The sequence below is a fragment of the Artibeus jamaicensis genome, unplaced genomic scaffold, assembly GCF_021234435.1.
Source record: "Artibeus jamaicensis isolate MK-2021 breed Jamaican fruit bat unplaced genomic scaffold, CSHL_Jam_final scaffold_1964, whole genome shotgun sequence".
In the NCBI taxonomy this organism is placed as follows: Eukaryota; Metazoa; Chordata; class Mammalia; order Chiroptera; family Phyllostomidae; genus Artibeus; species Artibeus jamaicensis.
The window spans coordinates 70,903,698-70,922,415 of NW_026522030.1; the positions used below are offsets into that span (position 1 = coordinate 70,903,698).

An 18,718-nucleotide genomic window follows, 5' to 3' on the forward strand; every position below is an offset into this window, starting at 1 on the left:
TTGTAAAAGCTGTCATATCAGGGTGCATTAAAAAAAAACATCAAAACTGGTGAATTTTTTTGTGTAGCCATTTTAATATTGAAGATGGAAGAAAACAAGCAACATTTTCAGCATTTTATGGTTTACTATTTCAAGAAAGGTAAAAATGCAACTGAAATACAAAAAAAAATCTGCAGTGTATGGAGAAGGTGCTGTGACTGATCGAATGTGTCAAAAGTGGTTTGGAGACTTCTGGCCAAGATGGAGGCACAGGTAGATACATTGTGCCTTCTAGCACAACCAAAATAAGGACAACAACAATTTAGAAACAAAAAACAACCAGTAAGAACAGAAAATTGAATTGTATGAAGTCCAACAACTAAGGAGTTAAAGTAGACACATTCATTCAGACTGGTAGGAGAGGCAGAGCCAGGCAGCTGAATGCAGAGGGATCGTGGCAAAGTGGTGCCTGGTGGACCCTGGGCAGGGAAGGCAGTGGCTGGCAGACCCAGTGAGGCAGCAGATTGTGGAGGGGCATGGTACACAAGGCAGCTGGCAGACCTGTGGGTGTCACATTCATGCGCAGATAAACCAGGGAAACTGGGGAGTAAGACAGACCTTGCAACCCAGGGTCCCAGCACGGGGAAATAAAGCCTCAAATACCTGATAGAAAACACCTGGGGGGGGGATTGAGGCGCTGGGAGAAACTCCCAGCCTCACAGGTGAGTTCCTTGAGGAGACCCACAGGGTCCTAGAATGTACACAAACCCACCCACATGGGAATCAGCACCAGAAGGACCCAATTTGCTTAGGGGAACCTGGGGAAGTGACTGAAAGCTGGCACAGAGCAGAGCAAGCTCCATTGTTCCCTCGCAGGCCCCTCTCCCACATACAGTGTCACAACCCAGCAATGTGTGTTGCCCTGCCCTGGTGAACACCTAAGGCTCTGCCCCTTACCATGTAACAGGCACTTGGAGAAAAAAAATGGCCGAAATGAAAGAACAGATCACAGCTCCAGAAAAAAATACAACTAAGCAACAAAGAGATAGCCAACCTATCAGATGCACAGCTCAAAATGCTGGTAGTCAGGATGCTCATAGGATTGGTTGAGTATGGTCACAAAATAGAGAAAACAATGAAGAATATGCTAAGTGAAATAAAGGAAAATGTACAAGGAACCAACAGCTACAGGAAGGAAACTGGGACTCAGATCAATGGTGTGGACATGAAGGAAGAAAGAAACATTCAACCAGAAAAGAATGAAGAATCAAGAATTCAAAAAAATGAGGAGAGGCTTAGGAACCTCCAGGACATCTTTAAACATTCCAACACCCGAATCATCAGGGTACCAGAAGGAGAAAAGGAAGAGCAACAAATTGAAAAGTTATTTGAACAAATAATAAAGGAGAACTCCCCCAATCTGGAAAAGGACTTACAGGAAGTCCAGGAAGGTCAGAAAGTTCCAGAAAAGTTGGATCCAAGGAGGAACATACCAAGGCACATCATAATTACAATACCTAAGATTAAAATGAAGGAGAGAATCCTAGAAGCAGCAAGAGAAAAGGAGACAGTTACCTGGAAAGGAGTTCTCATCAGATTGTCAGCTGATTTCTCAAAAGAGACATTACAGGCAAGAAGGGGCTAGCAAGAAGTATTCCAAGTCATGGAAAGCAAGGACCTACATCCAAGATTGCTCTATCCAGCAAAGCTATCATTTAGAATGGGAGGGCAGATACAGTGCTTCTCAGATAAGGTCAAGTTCAAGGAGTTCATCATCATCAAGCCTTTAGTATATGAAATGTTAAAGCAATTTATCTAAGAAAAAGAAGATAAAAATATGAACAGTAAAATGACAGCAAACTCACAGTTATTAACAACCACACCTAAAACAAGAACAAAAACAAACTAAGCTATCAACTAGAACAGGAGCAGAACCATAGAAATGAAGATCACATGAAGGGTTAGCAACAGGGGAGTGGGAGGAAGAGAGGAGGGAAAAGGTACAGTGAATAAAGAGCAAAGATGGTGGGTAGAAAATAGACAGGCAGAGGGTAAGAATAATATGGGAAATGTAGAAGCTGAAGAACTTATATGTATGACCCATGGACATGAACTAAAGGAGGAGAATGTGGGTGGGAGCAGGTGTGCAGGGTGGAAGGGAGTGAAGGGGGAAAATGGGACAACTGTAAAAGCATAGTCAATAAACTATATTTTAAAAATAAAATAACTAAACAGAAAAAAAAGTGGTTTGCAAACTTTTGTGCTGGAAATTTCTTGCTGGATGATGCTCCACAGTCTGGTAGACCAGTTGAAGTTGACAGCAATCAAATGAAGACATTAATTGAGAACAATCAGTGTTATACCATGTGAAAGAAAGCTGACATAACTCAAATTATCAATCAATAAAGTTATTGGTGAAAATGAAGAATGTGTCTTATTTTATGGAAAAAAAACCCCACGAACTTTTGGGCCAAACTAATACTTATAAGGTGAGTTCTTAGTGATGGCTTAAGCCCTCTAAGGAAAAAGGAGAGGAGGGGAATAGAAGGGAGGTGAGGAAAGCGGGGAGCTGGATGACTCCCAGGTTTTTACCTATGACCCTAAGGAGGTGAGCAGATGGGGTGAGAAGAGATTAGCAGTGTGAGATGTCTATAGGGTAGCCAAGAAGAGGTTATGCCAAATGGACAGTTAAGCATTCACATCTGATTTTTAAGAGCTGGCTGGGGCTGGGCTGGGGTAGTAGGTTGGCAACTTGGGAGCCTCCGGCATACACAGTAGGTACAGCCAGCAGTGCCCATGCCTCACTCATATCCTGTAGGACTTTTATCACCTTTGTGCACATCAGCTCTTTGTGTGTTCTCTGTGACTCTTGGTCAGGTGTGGCCTTCAAGTTGCCTGCCCTGTTTTGCCCATGAAGGACAGATCCAGAAGGACCTGAGAATGCACATCTCTCCAGGCAATGATGATGCAACCTGGGCCTTTTGCCCTTAATGAGGAAATGCTGGGTCTGACCCACAATTCCTCCAGAGCAATCCCATGGTACCTGACTTGATATCATGGCACACGGCATGGCTTCCTTTTCTTCTCACTTCCACTTCCCCCTGTGTTTTCCCCTCCTGGGGATACTTCCAAATAATCTCCACTTCTGGGCAACCCCACTTAAGTAAGACCACTCCAGGAGGATATACATAGGGACACCAGCTCTGGAAAGGCAGGGATATAAACAACAGACAGCAGCAGAGATGGAGGAAGGGCAGCAGAGGTTACAAGGAGAACTGGGGAGGGGCTGCATGAGTGAAGAAATTCCCAAAAGCAAGAGCTATGAATAGTACCCAAAAAAAGCAGATGCGTTCAATAAAACAGGAACTGCAATATGTTTGATAGAATCTGGGGATCATAGGGCACAATGACCTTAGGAAAAAAGAGTTTCCTTGATTCATGATCCCAGACCTTGGTCCAAAGTGATGACAGCATCATTCTTCCCTTCTCATCTTATATATATTCTAGTTTCACCTTGTAGAATTAGAAATGTATCTGTAACTGTATGAAGACTGACAGCAGGTTGGCACTCAGACATCTGAGAGGTTAGGGTAGATGTTGATGTTGATGCATTTATAGAATTGAAAGGAGAACAGGCTGATGGCCCTAGTTTCCCTGCTGGGAAGGAAGCAAAAGAAAAAAGGAGAAGGGAAGGGCTGAAATTACATTCACAGCCCGTGGGGCCAGGGGAGACTGAGGTAAGGGTGCTGGGAGCACTCAGGCCCTGGTGGGAGGTGCTTGGAGAACACTGAACCTCTGAGCTACAGGTGGGCCTGTGACAGCAACAAGGGACTTTTGAAGGAAGACAGCTTTTCCCTGAGGCAGACTTGTGGAGTTGCTAATGGATATGTTCTTACATGTGGGTGGGAAAAGACTACTATGTTCTTGAAGGATTAGAAATAAAAATTTTGAGAAAAACTTTAGAGATGAAAACTTCATTCATATTAGGGAAAGTTTACATATGAACTTTTAATTTTAAAAGTCTTACTGTTTTAAATGAAATACACAGAGCGCTTAGGCATTGCCAACTACAGAACTTAGGGCACACACATTTCATTTTGGCTACAGAGTTACTTACTTAGGGTTTTCCCTATCATTATGGGATGTCCTTGTGAGTAGGAGTGAGACATTCTCGAGCAGGGTAGGACATGTCTGCATTTCTCTACAATTGTATGGACTGTGGAGGCAGCAGCTAGGAGAAAGCACTACATCAGAATTTGGGCTCGTCAGAACCTCCTCAACGTAACATATGTTAATGTTTTTTTCAGAACAGTACATCTAGAAAAAGGGGGCGTGATACTAAATCACAATAAAAACCAACAGATTCCTTCTGACCTCACCACTAGAGCTCTTCCCTCCCACGAGCCTGTCAGAGCATCTAACTAAAAGCACTTAAAGAGAAGATACCGGAATCTAGCTGTGCCCTAGAGACAAAAGGCACAGAGCCTTTAAAAGGCCCCTGCATCTTCCTTGGCAGGAGTCAGGACTCTGCACTGGCCAAGAGGCAAGTTTTTTGGCTGGGGATGGGGATGGTGAGGGGACAACAAGAGAAAGTGAAGAGGTGGCAGCTGGGCAGTGCAGAAAAGAATGGCAATGAGATCAGGTTCACCTGGAGCAAAGTTCTGCCAGGGCTGATGGAGAGGTGAGGGAGAGTCTGGGGAGAGCTACTGGGGTCTCGTCTACAGGAACGGCACCTTTAATAATTAATGAATGAGAAAACGCACAGTCAGTAATGTGACCCCTAGCATTTTGAAACTCTGAGCAAATGGCCTGCCTCAGCAGCCTGCAGCCACATTTACCGGCTCCCCAGCCAAGGAAGGCTGAGAAGGCTGGGAGAACATAAAAAACTATTGAAACCAAAGGAGACTCACAACCACGTGAGTTGAAGACACAGTTGATCTGAACCATGATTTAATACTGGATGTATGGAAGGCGCAAATGGAAGAGCTCCTATAAATTTCTAAATTTTTCAGGTCAGATCAAAAGAGACCAATTACTTTTTCTCTTCTCACTTTGTTAATAATCAACAACACAATGCTGTTTTCTTTTCTCCCAGTATCTATTGAAAAAATTCAGATGCATGATTTCATGTATAAAAAGACAAATACACTTGGTTCAAGGATACTTTCTTTTACTCCAACTTTCATGTCCCTCCTTATTTTAACACAACTCAATGTGATATCGAGCTCCTTGAAGCAGCAAGATGGTTTAAGGAAAGAAGATAGCTTTAACCCCTCGCTCTGCTCTTTCTCAGCTGTGCGACACTGGACATTGATTCAGTCCTTCTGAGCCTTGACTCATCTCCGTGAAAATGTTAAATGCCACCAGGAGAGGTAGAGAAGGACTAGCCAACCAGGCAGAAGAAAATCAAGGAGAGCGTGACACACAGAAGCCAAGAGAAGAAAGTGTTTTTAGGAGGGAGCGGTCAATCATGCTAAAAGCTGCTGCAAAGACGGGTGAAAGAAGTTTCCACAGCAGCTGGTACCATGGGGGGACGTATCAGGACACAGACCAAGACTGCTAAATCATTCTTGGTCCATCACTTCAAAATCATGGGATATCTTAAAAGAAAAAAAAAACAGCATCTTTAATTACTGTATTATTTTTTAAAATATATTTGATTGATTATGCCATTACAGTTGTTCTATTTCCCCTCCTTCATTCCCCTCCACCCTGCACACCCCTCCCCCACCATTCCCCCCCTTTAGTTTATGACCACGTGTCTCAAGTTCTTTAGATTCTATATTTCCCATACTATTCTTGCCCTCCCCCTATCTATTTTCTATCTACAGTTTATGCTACTTATTTTCTGTACCTTCTCCCCGCTTCTCCTTCTCCCACTCCCCTGTTGCTAACCCTCCATGAGATCTTCATTTCTATGGTTCTGCTCCTGATCTAGCTTTCCTCTTAAGTTTGCTTTTGTTTTAAGTATAGTTGTTAATAACTGTGAGTTTGCTGTCCTTTCACTGTTCATCTTTTTTATCTTCTTTTTCTTAGGTAAGTCCCTTTAACATTTCATATAATAATGGCTTGGTGGTGATGAACTCTTTGAACTTGATCTTATCTGAGAAGCACTTTATCTGTCCTTCCATTCTAAATGAAAGCTTTGCTGGATAGAGCAATCTTGGTTGTAGGTCTTTGGAGTTCATGACTTGGAATACTTCTTTCCAGCCCCTTCTTGCCTGTGAGGTCTCTTTTGAGAAATCTGCTGACAGTCTGATGGGAACTCCTTTGTAGGTGACTGTCCCCTTATCTCTTGCTGCTTCTAGGATTCTCTCCTTCATTTGAATCTTGGCTAATGTAATTATGATGTGCCTTGGTGTATTCCTTCTTGGGTCCAACTTCTTTGGGACTCTCTGTGTTCCCTGGATTTCCTGGAAGTCTATTGCCTTTGCCAGAGTGGGGAAGTTCTCCTTTATTATTTGTTCAAATAACTTTTCCAGTTGTTGCTCTTCCTCTTACCCTTCTGGTACCCCTATAATTCAGATGTTGGAGCATTTAAAGATGTCCTGGAGGTCCCTTAGCCTCTCCTCATTTTTTTGAATTCTTGTTTCTTCATATTTTTCTGTTTGGTCATTTTTTTCTTCCTTCTGGTCCGCTCCCTAGATCTGAGTCCCAGTTTCCTTTCCATTACTATTGGTTTCCTGTGCATTTCCCTTCATTTCAACTAGTTTAGCCTTCATTTGTTCCTCTAATTTGTGGCTAAAATCAACCAGTTCTGTGAGCATTCTGATCACCAGTGCTTTGAACTGTGCCTCTGATTGGTTGGCAATTTCTTGTTCGCTTAGATTTATTGGCTCTGGGGCTCTGAGTTCTCCTTGAGCCATGTTTTGATCTGTTCGTGCCTGTTACATATGAGGAGCAGAGCCTTAGGTGTTCATCAGGGTAGGGCTACTCAGGTGCTAGTTTGTGACGCTGTATGTGGGGGCGGGGTCAGAGAGGAAGCAATAGCGGTCCCCTCTGCTGCTTCCTGCCTCTGGGGCCTGCCCGATCTGTCTCACTGCTGGCTCCTTCGCTGGTTTCTCTGCACGCAAATGTGTGACCATGGTCAGCCTGCTGTCTTGCCCCTTCACTGGGTCCACCCCTCGCTACCCCACACCTAGGATCCACCCTTGGCTGCCTGCGAGCCTGGGTCAGGGGGTCTTTTGTGCCCAACCAGCTCTGCTCTTGGCTCTGCCCCTCTTACTGGTCTGGCTGAGTGGTTCGTTGTTGTTGGACTCCTGCATTGTTCAATTTTTTTAGTTTGGCTGCGTTTTTTTTTGTTGCTAATAAGCTTTGTTGATTTTAGACTTGGTTGTGCGAGAAGGCACAATGTTTCCACCTACATCTCCATCTTGGCGGAAGTCCCCCCAATTACTGTATTACTTTAAGAGACTTCTTTACCAGATCCTATTTGTGTATTAAAACAAAACAAAGTCTGAGAACAAATTTTTACAACTCTAGTTCTTCCTTGCAGTTTCAGCAATTTCTAGTTTCTCGGTGTCCATGTCAGGGAGAATTCCAAGAGATGGGTGTAAACTCACCCTAGACCACATAATTCAGGGTGCATTCAGAAACATTTCCATTTCATTGTAAGCACATCTGATAACAATGTTTTCTGTAATGATGTGCAACAGGTCTTTCAAATTCAGTCATTTCATGGGTAGACTAAATTTAGGCAAATGTAATTTCTAAATATTAAGACAAAAACAAATACCATAATAAGCTTTCTTTAAAAATATTTTATTGATTATGCTATTACAGTTGTCCCATTTCCTCCCTTTATTCCCCTCCACCCTGCACACCCTCTCCCACCCACATTCCCCCCTTTAGTTCATGTCCTTGGGTTATACATATAAGTTCTTTAGCTTCTACATTTCCCATATTATTCTTACCCTCTGCCTATTTTCTACCTACCATCTATGCTCCTTATTCTCCGTACCTTTTCCCCTTCTCCTCCTCCCAATCCCCTGCTGATAACCCTCCATGTGATCTCCATTTTTATGGTTCTGTTCCTATCGTAGATGATAGCTTAGTTTGTTTTTGTTCTTGTTTTAGGTGTGGTTGTTAATAACTGTGAGTTTGCTGTCATTTTACTGTTCATATTTGTATCTTCTTTTTCTTAGATAAATCGCTTTAACATTTCATATACTAAAAGCTTGATGATGATGGACTCCTTGAACTTGACCTTATCTGAGAAGCACTGTATCTGCCCTCCCATTCTAAATGATAGCTTTGCTGGATAGAGCAATCTTGGATGTAGGTCCTTGTCTTTCATGACTTGGAATACTTCTTGCTAGCCCCTTCTTGCCTGTAATGTCTCTTTTGAGAAATCAGCTGACAATCTGATGAGAACTCCTTTGTAGATAACTGTCTCCTTTTCTCTTGCTGCTTCTAGGATTCTCTCCTTCATTTTAATCTTGGGTATTGTAATTATGATGTGCCTTGGTGTGTTCCTTTTTAGGTCCAACTTCTTTGGGACTCTCTGAGCTTTCTGGATTTCCTGGAAGTCTATTTCCTTTGCCAGATTGGGGGAGTTCTCCTTTATTATTTGTTCAAATAACTTTTCAATTCGTTGCTCTTCCTCTTCTCCTTCTGGCACCCCGATGATTCGGGTGTTGGAATGTTTAAAGATGTCCTGGAGGTTCCTAAGCCTCTCCTCATTTTTTTGAATTCTTGATTCTTCATCCTTTTCTGGTTGAATGTTTCTTTCTTCCTTCACGTCCACACCATTGATCTGAGTCCCAGTTTCCTTCCCGTAGCTGTTGGTTCCTTGTACCTTTTCCTTTATTTCACTTAGCATATTCTTCATTGTTTTCTCTATTTTGTGACCATACTCAACCAATCCTATGAGCATCCTGACTACCAGCATTTTGAGCTGTGCATCTGATAGGTTGGCTCTTTGTTGCTTAGTTGTATTTTTTTCAGAGCTGTAATCTGTTCTTTCACCTGGGCCTTTTTTTTTTTTTTGTCTCCGAGCACCTGTTACATAATGCGGGGCGGGGCCTTAGGGGCTCACCAGGGTGGGGCAACCCATGTTGCTGCATTGTTACACTGTATGTGGGGAAGGGGTGTGAGAGGGAACAATGGAGCTTGCTCTGCTCTGTGCTGGATTTCAGTCACTTCCCCTGCTACCCACAATCAAATTGGGCCCCTCTGGGCTTGATTCCCGGGTGGCTGGGCTTGTGTACATTCTAGGACCCTGTGGGTCTCCCCAAGGAACTCACCTGTGAGGCTGGGAGTTTCTCCCTGCACCTCAACCCCTACAGGTGGGGGTTTTCTATCAGGTGTTTGAGGCTTTATTTCCCCGTGCCGGACCCCTGGATTTCGAGGTTTGTTTCCCTCCCCAATTGTTCCTCTGGGTTTATCTGCTCGGGAATATGGGACTGCCGGCTCCACCAGCCACTGCCTTGTCCGCCCTAGTCCTCCAGCCACTGCCGTGACAAGAGTCCTCTCTGCCCGGCTTCCCATCTCTGCCCCTCCTACTGGTCTTGAAGAATGTGTCTTCTTTATCTCCTTGGTTGTCAGAATTCCACACAGTGTGATAGTCTGTCAGTTCTGGTTGTTTTTTGTTTTTAAATTGTCATTGTCCTTTTTTTGGTTGTGAAAGGAGGCACAATGTATCTACCTACATCTCCATCTTGGCTGGAAGTCCCCATAATAAGCTTTGAACAAAGGAAAAACTAAGTCTTGAGAATGGCAGGATTGGCAAAGTTATACAGCTTGTACATGTGCCTGCATCAGCCACCCTAAGGCAAACCTCTTTGACTGTTATCTGCTTCCTTCACAACGTCCATACTCATTGTCTCCACTTTCTGATCAACTATTCACTCTTGTACCACCTTCAATCTGGCTACCTTCTCCACCACTCACAAATAAATGCATGCATGTCAAGATCACAACATCTTTATGTGGTCTAACCCAAAGGACACTTCTCTCCCTCCTTTTATACACACCTGTAAGCAGCATCCAACACCCCACCCCACCTTCTTCACTTTTTGTCCTGGCTTCTGATGTCTGGGTTTTCTCTACATTAATTTCCCCAGCTCCTCTGCTAGCTCCTCATCTTCCTCCCAAGCACTACTCTTACTTTCCTCTCTCCCTGGTGATTTCAATGTTCTCAGATTTTAAAGTATTTATAAGCCAAATGTTCCAATCTCTCCAGCGAGCTCCTGACTAGTAGACCCCACTGAGTTCTCAGCATTGAACAGCTTTGGGCATCTCAAACAGAATGCATGCAAAACTGGAAACTTTGTTTTCCTCTCCACAGTATGCCCCTCTCATACTCTGTGCTATCTCACCCAGATGTTCAAGTCAGAGGTGGAGAAATCATTCTGGGCACTCTCATTTTCCTCTTCTCCACATTTGATTGACACAAGGCCTGCTAGTCCCACGGCCAAAACATGACCCAAACAGGTCTGCTTCTTGTGTCTGTCACTGCCGCCACCAGGAACTCTGTTATAGATGACAGCAGTGTTCTAACCCTACTTACTGCTCTCTGTGTGCTGCCTGCATCCACCCAACACAGGAGCCAGAGCAGCACTATAAACCCACAAGACAGAGCATGAGCCTTCCCTGCTGAAGGCCCTGGCATGGCTTCCATAGCACTTGGAGTAAGGCTCTCGGACCTGGCTCCTGCCTGCTTTCCCTGCCCTTCCAGCCACACTGCCCTCTTCTCTGCACCAGCATGCCAAGCCCTTTCCTACCTCAAGGCCTTGCTGCATCTCCCAGAGGCATTATCCAACTCTTCACTGTGAATCACTGTGTTCCCTTCTCCCTACTTCTTACCACCTGTAACTAACTATGCACATGACAGTGTCCCTGCTAAGTGGAAGCTTTGTGCTAAGTGGCCCTGTCCACATGGGTATAGTTATCCCACTAGCCAAGTGAACAGATGTGAGAATAGCAGTGCTGGGTGGGGACTGCGGGGCTCCCGGCTGGCTCTCCTGAACAACGGATGAGTCAGCAGCCGTTAGCAGGTGAGCAGGGACTTCTCTAGGAGCTGCCTTGCTGCATGAAAGCACCATCCTCCAGGGTCACACTGGGCACTGCAGTTCCCTTAGACTTGGGCCTCCACGGGCAGCCACTGCGGGGCGGTGGGTTTATTCAGAAACAGTGACAACAGGGAGCCTGACCCTGCCGGGCAGGCTTCTGCACAGGCAGTGGCCTGGCCTCGGGGGCTGCAGTCTAAAGTGGGGGTGCTTCCTGGATGGCCGCCTGCCCACCTGTCTAGTTGTGGACTCCAAACACTTGGCTCTAGCCTAGAGGGGGCAGGATGAAAGCTTCCATTGCCATAGCAACCATAGTCCAAGGCCTAAGCTAGAGGTTTCAGATAAACAACTATTCAGAGAAGAAGACAAGGAACAAAGCAGAGAGGCACAAAAATGGAAAAAAGGCAAGAAGTAATCCTACAGGTGCCGTAAGACACTCTGAAAACAAAACTGTGGAGCTGGGAGTAGAACCCTCCCATAGGAGTGGCCTCCTGATGGGAGGGATCCTGAACAAAAGGCCCCATTGACACGAACATCTGTTACTGCTAAGGTTTTTTTTTTTTCCTTTTGACTTTAAAGGGTTACTGTCTGACAGGCTACACAACCCACCACCCTTCTCCAAGTCCCCAGCTACCACATGAAGTGACTATTAGAACTTCGAACAAAGAATTTGGTCCCCGAAGTGGCCCTGTGATAGTTTTTTCCTGAATAGAGAGACAGTAGAAAAATGTCAGAAGGCAAATCCAAACCTACACCCTGAAAGATTGAAAAGATCTTTGGGAGGATGAGTAACCTAGTCCAGTCTAATTTTAAAAGGACACAGCAGATTTAATACATGGCCTAAATGTGTACTGAAGGGAAGGAGGAGCAGGAGGGAGAGGAGCGAAGGTAGACGCATTACATGGTGCTTTACCTTAACACCTGCATCTCCTCCGGGGAGTTCTGCAACTCGTCTTGCAGGCGACGCCAGCGCAGGCAAGCCCGCAGCTCCTGCTGTTCCTGGGCCTCGTGGGGGACCAGCTGCTTAAACCACAGACACACAAATACATATGCACAATACATGGTTACTGTTGTCCTCCTGTAAGGTCAAAGCTACCCAGTGAAGCAGCTGGCCTTATGTAAGGGAGGATAGTAAACATGGGCTACCTGCTGCACCTTCCACCCCACCAGAAAAGCTGGGAGGACAAAGGGGCCTCTTAGGTCCTCAAAGGAAGAACCAACTGTTCTCTCTCTTGCTGCCCATTTGGGAGACACACCATGGTCCAGGAACCAGGCCCCCCTGCCACCGCTCCCCCCCCCCCCCGGGAGAGAGCAGGCCTCCCTAAAGGGCCATTTCCACTCTGATTCCAACCAGCCCTTTTCTGCGTTGTCTTCTGCACAGGGTGGGGAATGTCCCTCCATTTACCTCCTATTTCTCCAGCTCTCAATTTTGTTAAGGGCTGTTTATAGTAGAGCCTGCTAATGCAACCCAGACGACTCTGTGTGCATATAACCAGAAACAGTGTACTGCCTGGACTCAGTCTGTGGGAAGGGGAGGCCACTGCACCCTGCCTTCTGTCACTGTTGTGCTCACTAGGTCCCATGGCTATAATCTCCTTAAGGGAGGGCAGCAAAACATCCCCTGGGAAGGAAACGTCAGTACCCAGGGGCATTTCTGGGAATTAAAGGTCTTTAATAGTTCATTCAACAGACATTTACAGAGTCTCTGCTAGACCCTGGTGATATTACAGACACAGCCCCTACCCCATGGAATCTAGCATGTGGCAGGGGTGGAGGTGTGGGGGACATGGAATAAGAACACTAACATCAGAGTACAGTGATGACAGAGGTGAAGGAAGAAGCCGAATGCCCCCTGGCCAACCAGGGTGGTCAGAAGGCTTTCCCGAAAAGGTGGTAGGACCTGAGCTGGTCTCCAGGGAAAGCAGGAGACAAGCAGGGGAGGAGGAATTCAGGAAGAGGGAAAGCATGTGCAAGGCTCGTGGGGCCTGGAAAGAGCATGACATGGTTAAAGAATGACAAGGGATGCGGTCAGATAAGAAGCAGGCTGCCATCTGGGGAGGGACAAAGGTGCCGAGGAGTTAGCAGAGCCAGATAATTGACAAACTCTGTATGTCCTGTTGTTATGGACTGAGTTATGTCTCCCTACCCGAAATTCGTGTTGAAGCTCTCACCCTAAATGGGACTGCATTGGATATGGGGTTTTTATTTTTTATCTTCACCCAGTGATAATTGATTTTAGAGAGGGAGGAAGAGGGGTAGGTGGAGAGAGAGAGAGAAACTTCGATGTGAGAGAGAAACATTGATTAGATTCCTCTCATACACACTCTGACTAGGGATGGAACTTGCCGCTGGTTATGTACTCTAACCAGGAATTGAACTGGCAACCTTTTGGTATATGGCAGTGGTCTCCAACCTCTTTGGCACCAGGGACCAGATTCATGGAAGACAATTTTTTCACAGACTGAGGGCTGGGGGATGGCTTTATAGCCTGCCATCAGATATAGCTTAATTGTCACTTGCCATGCACTGATAGGGTTTTGATACGAGTCTGCACATAATCGATTTAGTATAGTCTCTGTGCCAACCTCTCTGCTAATGATAATCTGTATTTGCAGCCACTCCCCAGTGCTAGTATTACCACCTCAGCTCCACCTCAGAGCACCAGCATGAGATTCTCATAAGGAGTGCAAAACCTAGATCCCTAGCATATGCAGTTCACAGTAGGGTTTGAGCTCCTGTGAAAATCTAATGTTGCCACTGATCTGATAGGATATGGAGCTCAGGCAGTAATGCAAGTGCTGGGAAGAGTCTGTAAATACCGATGAAGCTTCACTGGCTAGCCCACCTGCTCACCTCCTGTTGTGTGGCCCAGTTTCTAACAGGCCACGGAAGTACTGGTCCATGACCCGAATGTTGGGGACCCCTGGGTGTATGGGATGATCTCCCAACCAACTGAACCACTCAGCCAGGGTGTAAATAGGGCTTTCAAAGATGTAATTAAGGATAATAAGGTCATAGAGGTGGGACCCTAATTCAATGGAACTGGTGCCCTTATAAGAAGAGGAAACGCCAGCCCCCTCTCTCTCCCTCTCGTTCCCTCTCCCCATGTGCACAGAGGACACAATGAGAAGGTGGCCATCGCCAAGCCAGACAAGAGAGAATCAAGCCTGTCATCCCTTGACCTTGGACTTCCAGCCTCCAGCACTATGAGACAACAAATGTGTGTTTAAGCCTCCCGGTCTGTGGTATTGTTATGGCAGCCAGGCTGCTTAAGAAACCTGTGAAAGAGTTTAGACTTTGTTCAGGTTGGCGACAAGTTGTATAATTCAATCTTGCAACTAACTCAATTCACTTTGCTATACAGAATGCCACTCTGAGAAGAATGTGGATTTCTATCTCCTTGTTCAATGATTTCTCACCTCCCAACTTTGCCATGCTTGCTAATTAATGCTTGGTGCTGCACAGTGACCAATGTGATCTCACCCTGTCTTCACTGGCAGATCCAACGGCTGACCAGGAGAATCCGTGAGGTGGCCCACCCTCCCCTGCCCTGAAGAGCCCTCCTCTCCTGCATGGAAGGTCTGCTTTGGGCACTTGTCACGGACCAGCAGCAGCTCAGTCTTACCGGCTCTTCAAGGAAGGGATCAAGAGTGATGGATGCGCCCAGAAAATATTTCCAAATTTTGTGCTGATTCTAGAATGGCCATTTTGCCTCAAGGGTGTTTGTGTTTTCACATACTGAGAGTTACTGCATGCGCCCTGAAGGATGATGAGCTGAACTGCCCCCATGCCAGGTCAGGGGAAAAGGAGGGATGAGATGCCTCAGCTCCGACTTTGCCTTAGAGCTCATGTCAGAAGTCGCCTCCTTCAATGGGACTTCCTGGGTCTTCTCAGACCTGGCCTCTCCCACCTTAGAACCTCCACAGTGTTTGGTGTTTTCCTCTGTTTGCAACTTATTTTCTTCTTCCCGTGTGCTTTTCTGACCTCCTCAATTAGACTATGACCTCTTTTAGAGCAGGGTGTGTCTTACTCATCCTTTTATTCCTATAGCTTGAGCACAGATCAGACACAAGGAAGGTGTGCAGCCAGGCCAGTGTGGTGCCTGTGTTGGTAAACGGATGCATTCAGGAAAGCAGAGGCACAACCCCTGCAGAGTCTCAGGAGTGACCCCCTGGCAGTTCAGGCAGGGGGAAAGGTTAAGGAAGGAGTGCTTTTGGGGGAGGGAGGAGACAAAAGGACAGAAACACTGTCATCAGGTGCCTGGAATACATGCATGATTACCAAGAATAGTGCAAATCTGACTGTCTCAGGATGGAAGCACCCCACGGAAGGGATGGTGATAGAGGCACTTTATATGAGAACTATTTAACCCGTGCTGAATGCCTACTGTGCTAGGCTCATTTACACATTACTCTCTTCTCAGACCCATTTTACAAATGAAGAAACTAAGGCTCAGGGAGGCTGGTAAACAGCAGAGCTGGGATCCCAAGCCTGGTCAGACTCTGCACCCAGACACCTTCCTCTAATCTGCTGTGTGACCTCTCTTCACGGGACTCTCTGTGGTAGAGGACACAGATGTGCACACTGCTAGCTCTACAGGGGTGGAAGGTTGAGCAAGGCACAGCTCTACTTTGAAAGAGATCGTAATCTAGTTGTGAGGAAAGAAGGAAGAAGAAGAAAGTGGAAAAAAACAGGTAAGTTAGTACCAGATACGGTGGGAGTTCAAAGTTTCTAGAAGAGTAGTATTGAGTTGTGAGTGAAATGATCAGTCTGGGCTATCCAGAGAATGTGACCTTGAGCTAGATGGTGAAAAGTAAATAGGATTTCAACATGCAGAAGGAATCTGAACAAAATCATACAGGTATTTCACAAATTTGGGAATTTCAGAAAATGTTAAATAGCTGAGTGTGTAAGGAGCAGAAATAGTAGGGGAACAAGTGACTAAATATTAGGAATAAGAAAATAAGCAGGAAGTGGCTTAGTTGCCATATCCTCATTAAAATTGGCAGCCAATTTTTAAAGTAAGGTTGTAGTAGGAATGTGCTGACCAGGTCTGGCCTCTGGGTATGTTGGTTTATGTAATATTTTTTTAATTAGTAGATTTCACAGAAATATCCAAATTTTTAACTTTCTTAAAAAAAACCAGGAGTCTGGGCTATCTTGAGTCCTCCCATCAACAGGACAGTTGGTTAGAGTTCAGGACCCACCCACCGGATGCCAGTTTGCCACAGCTGTTACCATTTCCTAATCTGTAACAACAACCACTTCATTCTTCATTACTTGCCAGCAGACATCTGAGATTATGCCTCCTGACTTAACGTGTAACCTCACTATTTAGCAAAACAAAACAAAACACAATGTCACATAATCACAAAAGAGATCTCTGAGTAACCTTTTTGCAGGTCTTTGCTCAAATGCCCTCCCCCTTATCAGAGATGCCTTCTCTTGAGCGTATTAAAACAGCACTCCCCCAACCACTTTGCTTCATTTTCTTTTCACTTCTCAACAGCACCTGACATGTTATATGTGTGTTTGTCAATTCTCTCTCCTGTGGCTCTACTGTGAACTCCTAAGGGCAGGGGGCTTCCCCTCTCATTTATACAGCTCTCTCCCAGCAAAAAGAACAGTGCCTAGTGCATAATAAACGCTCAGTACATACCTGTTGAATGAACCAATGAGTATGACTAGAATTTGACTCCAGGAAGTGAAATGTTTAGGGTCACTTTAAACATACCTTCTGTGCTTTGGCCCAGAATACATCTTCCAAGTGAGTGGCAAACCCTTCACTCAGCCACTCTTCTGTCCAATCACGGGCCCCAATGGCTAGGCCAAACCAGGAGTGTGCGATTTCATGGCAGAGACGGATCCCACAAAGATGGCTCCCTCCAGTCAAGGCACTCTGAGACAGGAAGACAATGTGTGGGCTGTGGATAATGGTGGAGAAAACACAGAGAGTCTTGTTAGAGCCCGTCGAGTGGCTGCCCCACGGGGTGGCGTGCTCAGTCTGGCACTATTACCATGTGCTTGCAAGATCATGACAGATACGCTTGCAGCTCAGAGGCTTCTAGAAATATAGAAAGCGGCAGTTTACATCTCTGGCAGTGGTTCAAGTTACTGTTTTTGCCAAGCAGTCATCTCCGTCATCAACGGCTATTACCTGTAATAAGTAACCTGCAGCCCAGTTTTACACTGGAGAAACTACAACGCAATGGAAGCGTTTCGGAAATCTGGGCTGTGAAAGAGAGCAGGTGTGAGAGTGTGAAGCCCATGCTGTCAAGAGATGATCAAAGAAGACCCTTTAGCCAAAAATCTGAGCGGCTTACCAACAAATTGACAAGTCATGCAGAAGGACAAGAAAAGCCAAGAAGAGTGGAACCCAAAATTTTCCATTTCTGACAGAGGCTGGTTACCGAGTTAACAAACTAACAGGTGCCAGGAACGGGTGACTTTTCCCGGAGACTCAGATAATAAGTTGAGTCTCCATAAGGCAAAGATCGTCAATGGCATCACCTTCCAGCTGCGGATGCTCACATACTCACGTGGCATAAGAATATTATGCAGAGAGAGGGACAGAAGAGGGAGGTAACCCACCCAGGTGTGCAAACGGCTCCAGGGCTGGCACCAGTCAGGGAGATTTATCTAATCTCATTTTCCACACTTTGTTCTGAAACCCAAAATACCATGATTAGAACTGCACAGATGAAACGGGAGGGAGGGAAGCTAAGGAGAGAGGAGGCAGACAGAATACCGCCTATGCTTCCACCTTCAGCATTTCTCATTATCCAGGACTTGTTTACAGTCTTGTTAATGAAGAGTTTGCTCTTTAAAAAAAAACCTCTCCTCCATAAATTTAACGAAGCAGTTGTGAAACCTCCCAAATTAAGAAAACTGTACACACTGGTTTCGTCCTTCAAAAGCCATTTGTGAGCCAGCATGTCAGCTCAGCACAAGCCAGGACTGCTTACAGATTTGTCCTCCGCCCCCACGGCCACCAGTAGAGAAAACCCCACCTGTATTTCTCTTGCACAACAGCCTCCATTCAGCTCAGAGAGCCCAACTGAAATCACGAAGTCACGTGCCAAAATAGACAGCTTTTATGTGAAATAATAACAGGGCAGACACACAAATGAAAAAGCGTCTGCCAAGCTCTCAGCAGACTCCACCAGAAACTCCAGATAATAAAAGGGCAGTGGGGGCATTTAGGACATGGGGGCAACCACAGTACTTCAGAGCACTAATTCAAGATAAAAAGGAAGGGAGGATGGGAGGAAGGTAGCAAAAAGGGAAAAGGAAGAAGAGAAATGAGAAGCACAGAAGCTGAAAACTTCCCCTTACTGAGAAAGTGGACTGTGGAGAAGACAAACCATGCAACCTAGCACTTTCAGTAAATGACCCCTTGCTCTGGCATGTGCAGTGCTACAAAGAAAAGCCACAGAAATGTACCAAGTAAATAACATTCCAGACATACTGTTGGCAGCACTTCACCCTTTTGGCTAAAACAAAACACAAGTAACATCAGCCCTTATAAACAGCTCAAAGACAAGCCTACATCAAAAGGGTCTGCCAGCCAGAGACCCAGGAGGTGCACAGAGGTTACAGAGACTCTAGGGCTGATCCCTCTGCTCCACCCAGGAAGGATACACAAGCTGATGACTGTTCACGGGGGAAAAAGCCTGCCGTGTCTTTGCTGAGACTGGCTCACTGCTTTCTCCCAGTGGTGAAGCCTATCC

At 45.6% G+C, this 18,718-nt stretch overlaps 1 protein-coding gene across 8 annotated transcripts in view; it reads right to left on the bottom strand.

The window, feature by feature from the left end:
* Window positions 1-18,718, bottom strand: part of AOPEP (aminopeptidase O (putative)) — a 439,006-nt gene that overhangs the window by 150,572 nt on the left and 269,716 nt on the right. For all 8 annotated transcript variants that reach the window (XR_005080838.2, XR_005080837.2, XR_005080836.2 and 5 more), the window contains 2 exons: window positions 16,723-16,912; window positions 11,902-12,008 (listed from right to left, as the gene is read on the bottom strand). Coding sequence is in view for 4 of the 8 variants with exons in the window: in XM_037133315.2 (XP_036989210.2) it covers window positions 11,902-12,008; window positions 16,723-16,912 (297 nt within the window). In the remaining 4 variants the exon portion in view is untranslated. The remainder of the gene's footprint in view (window positions 1-11,901; window positions 12,009-16,722; window positions 16,913-18,718) is intronic.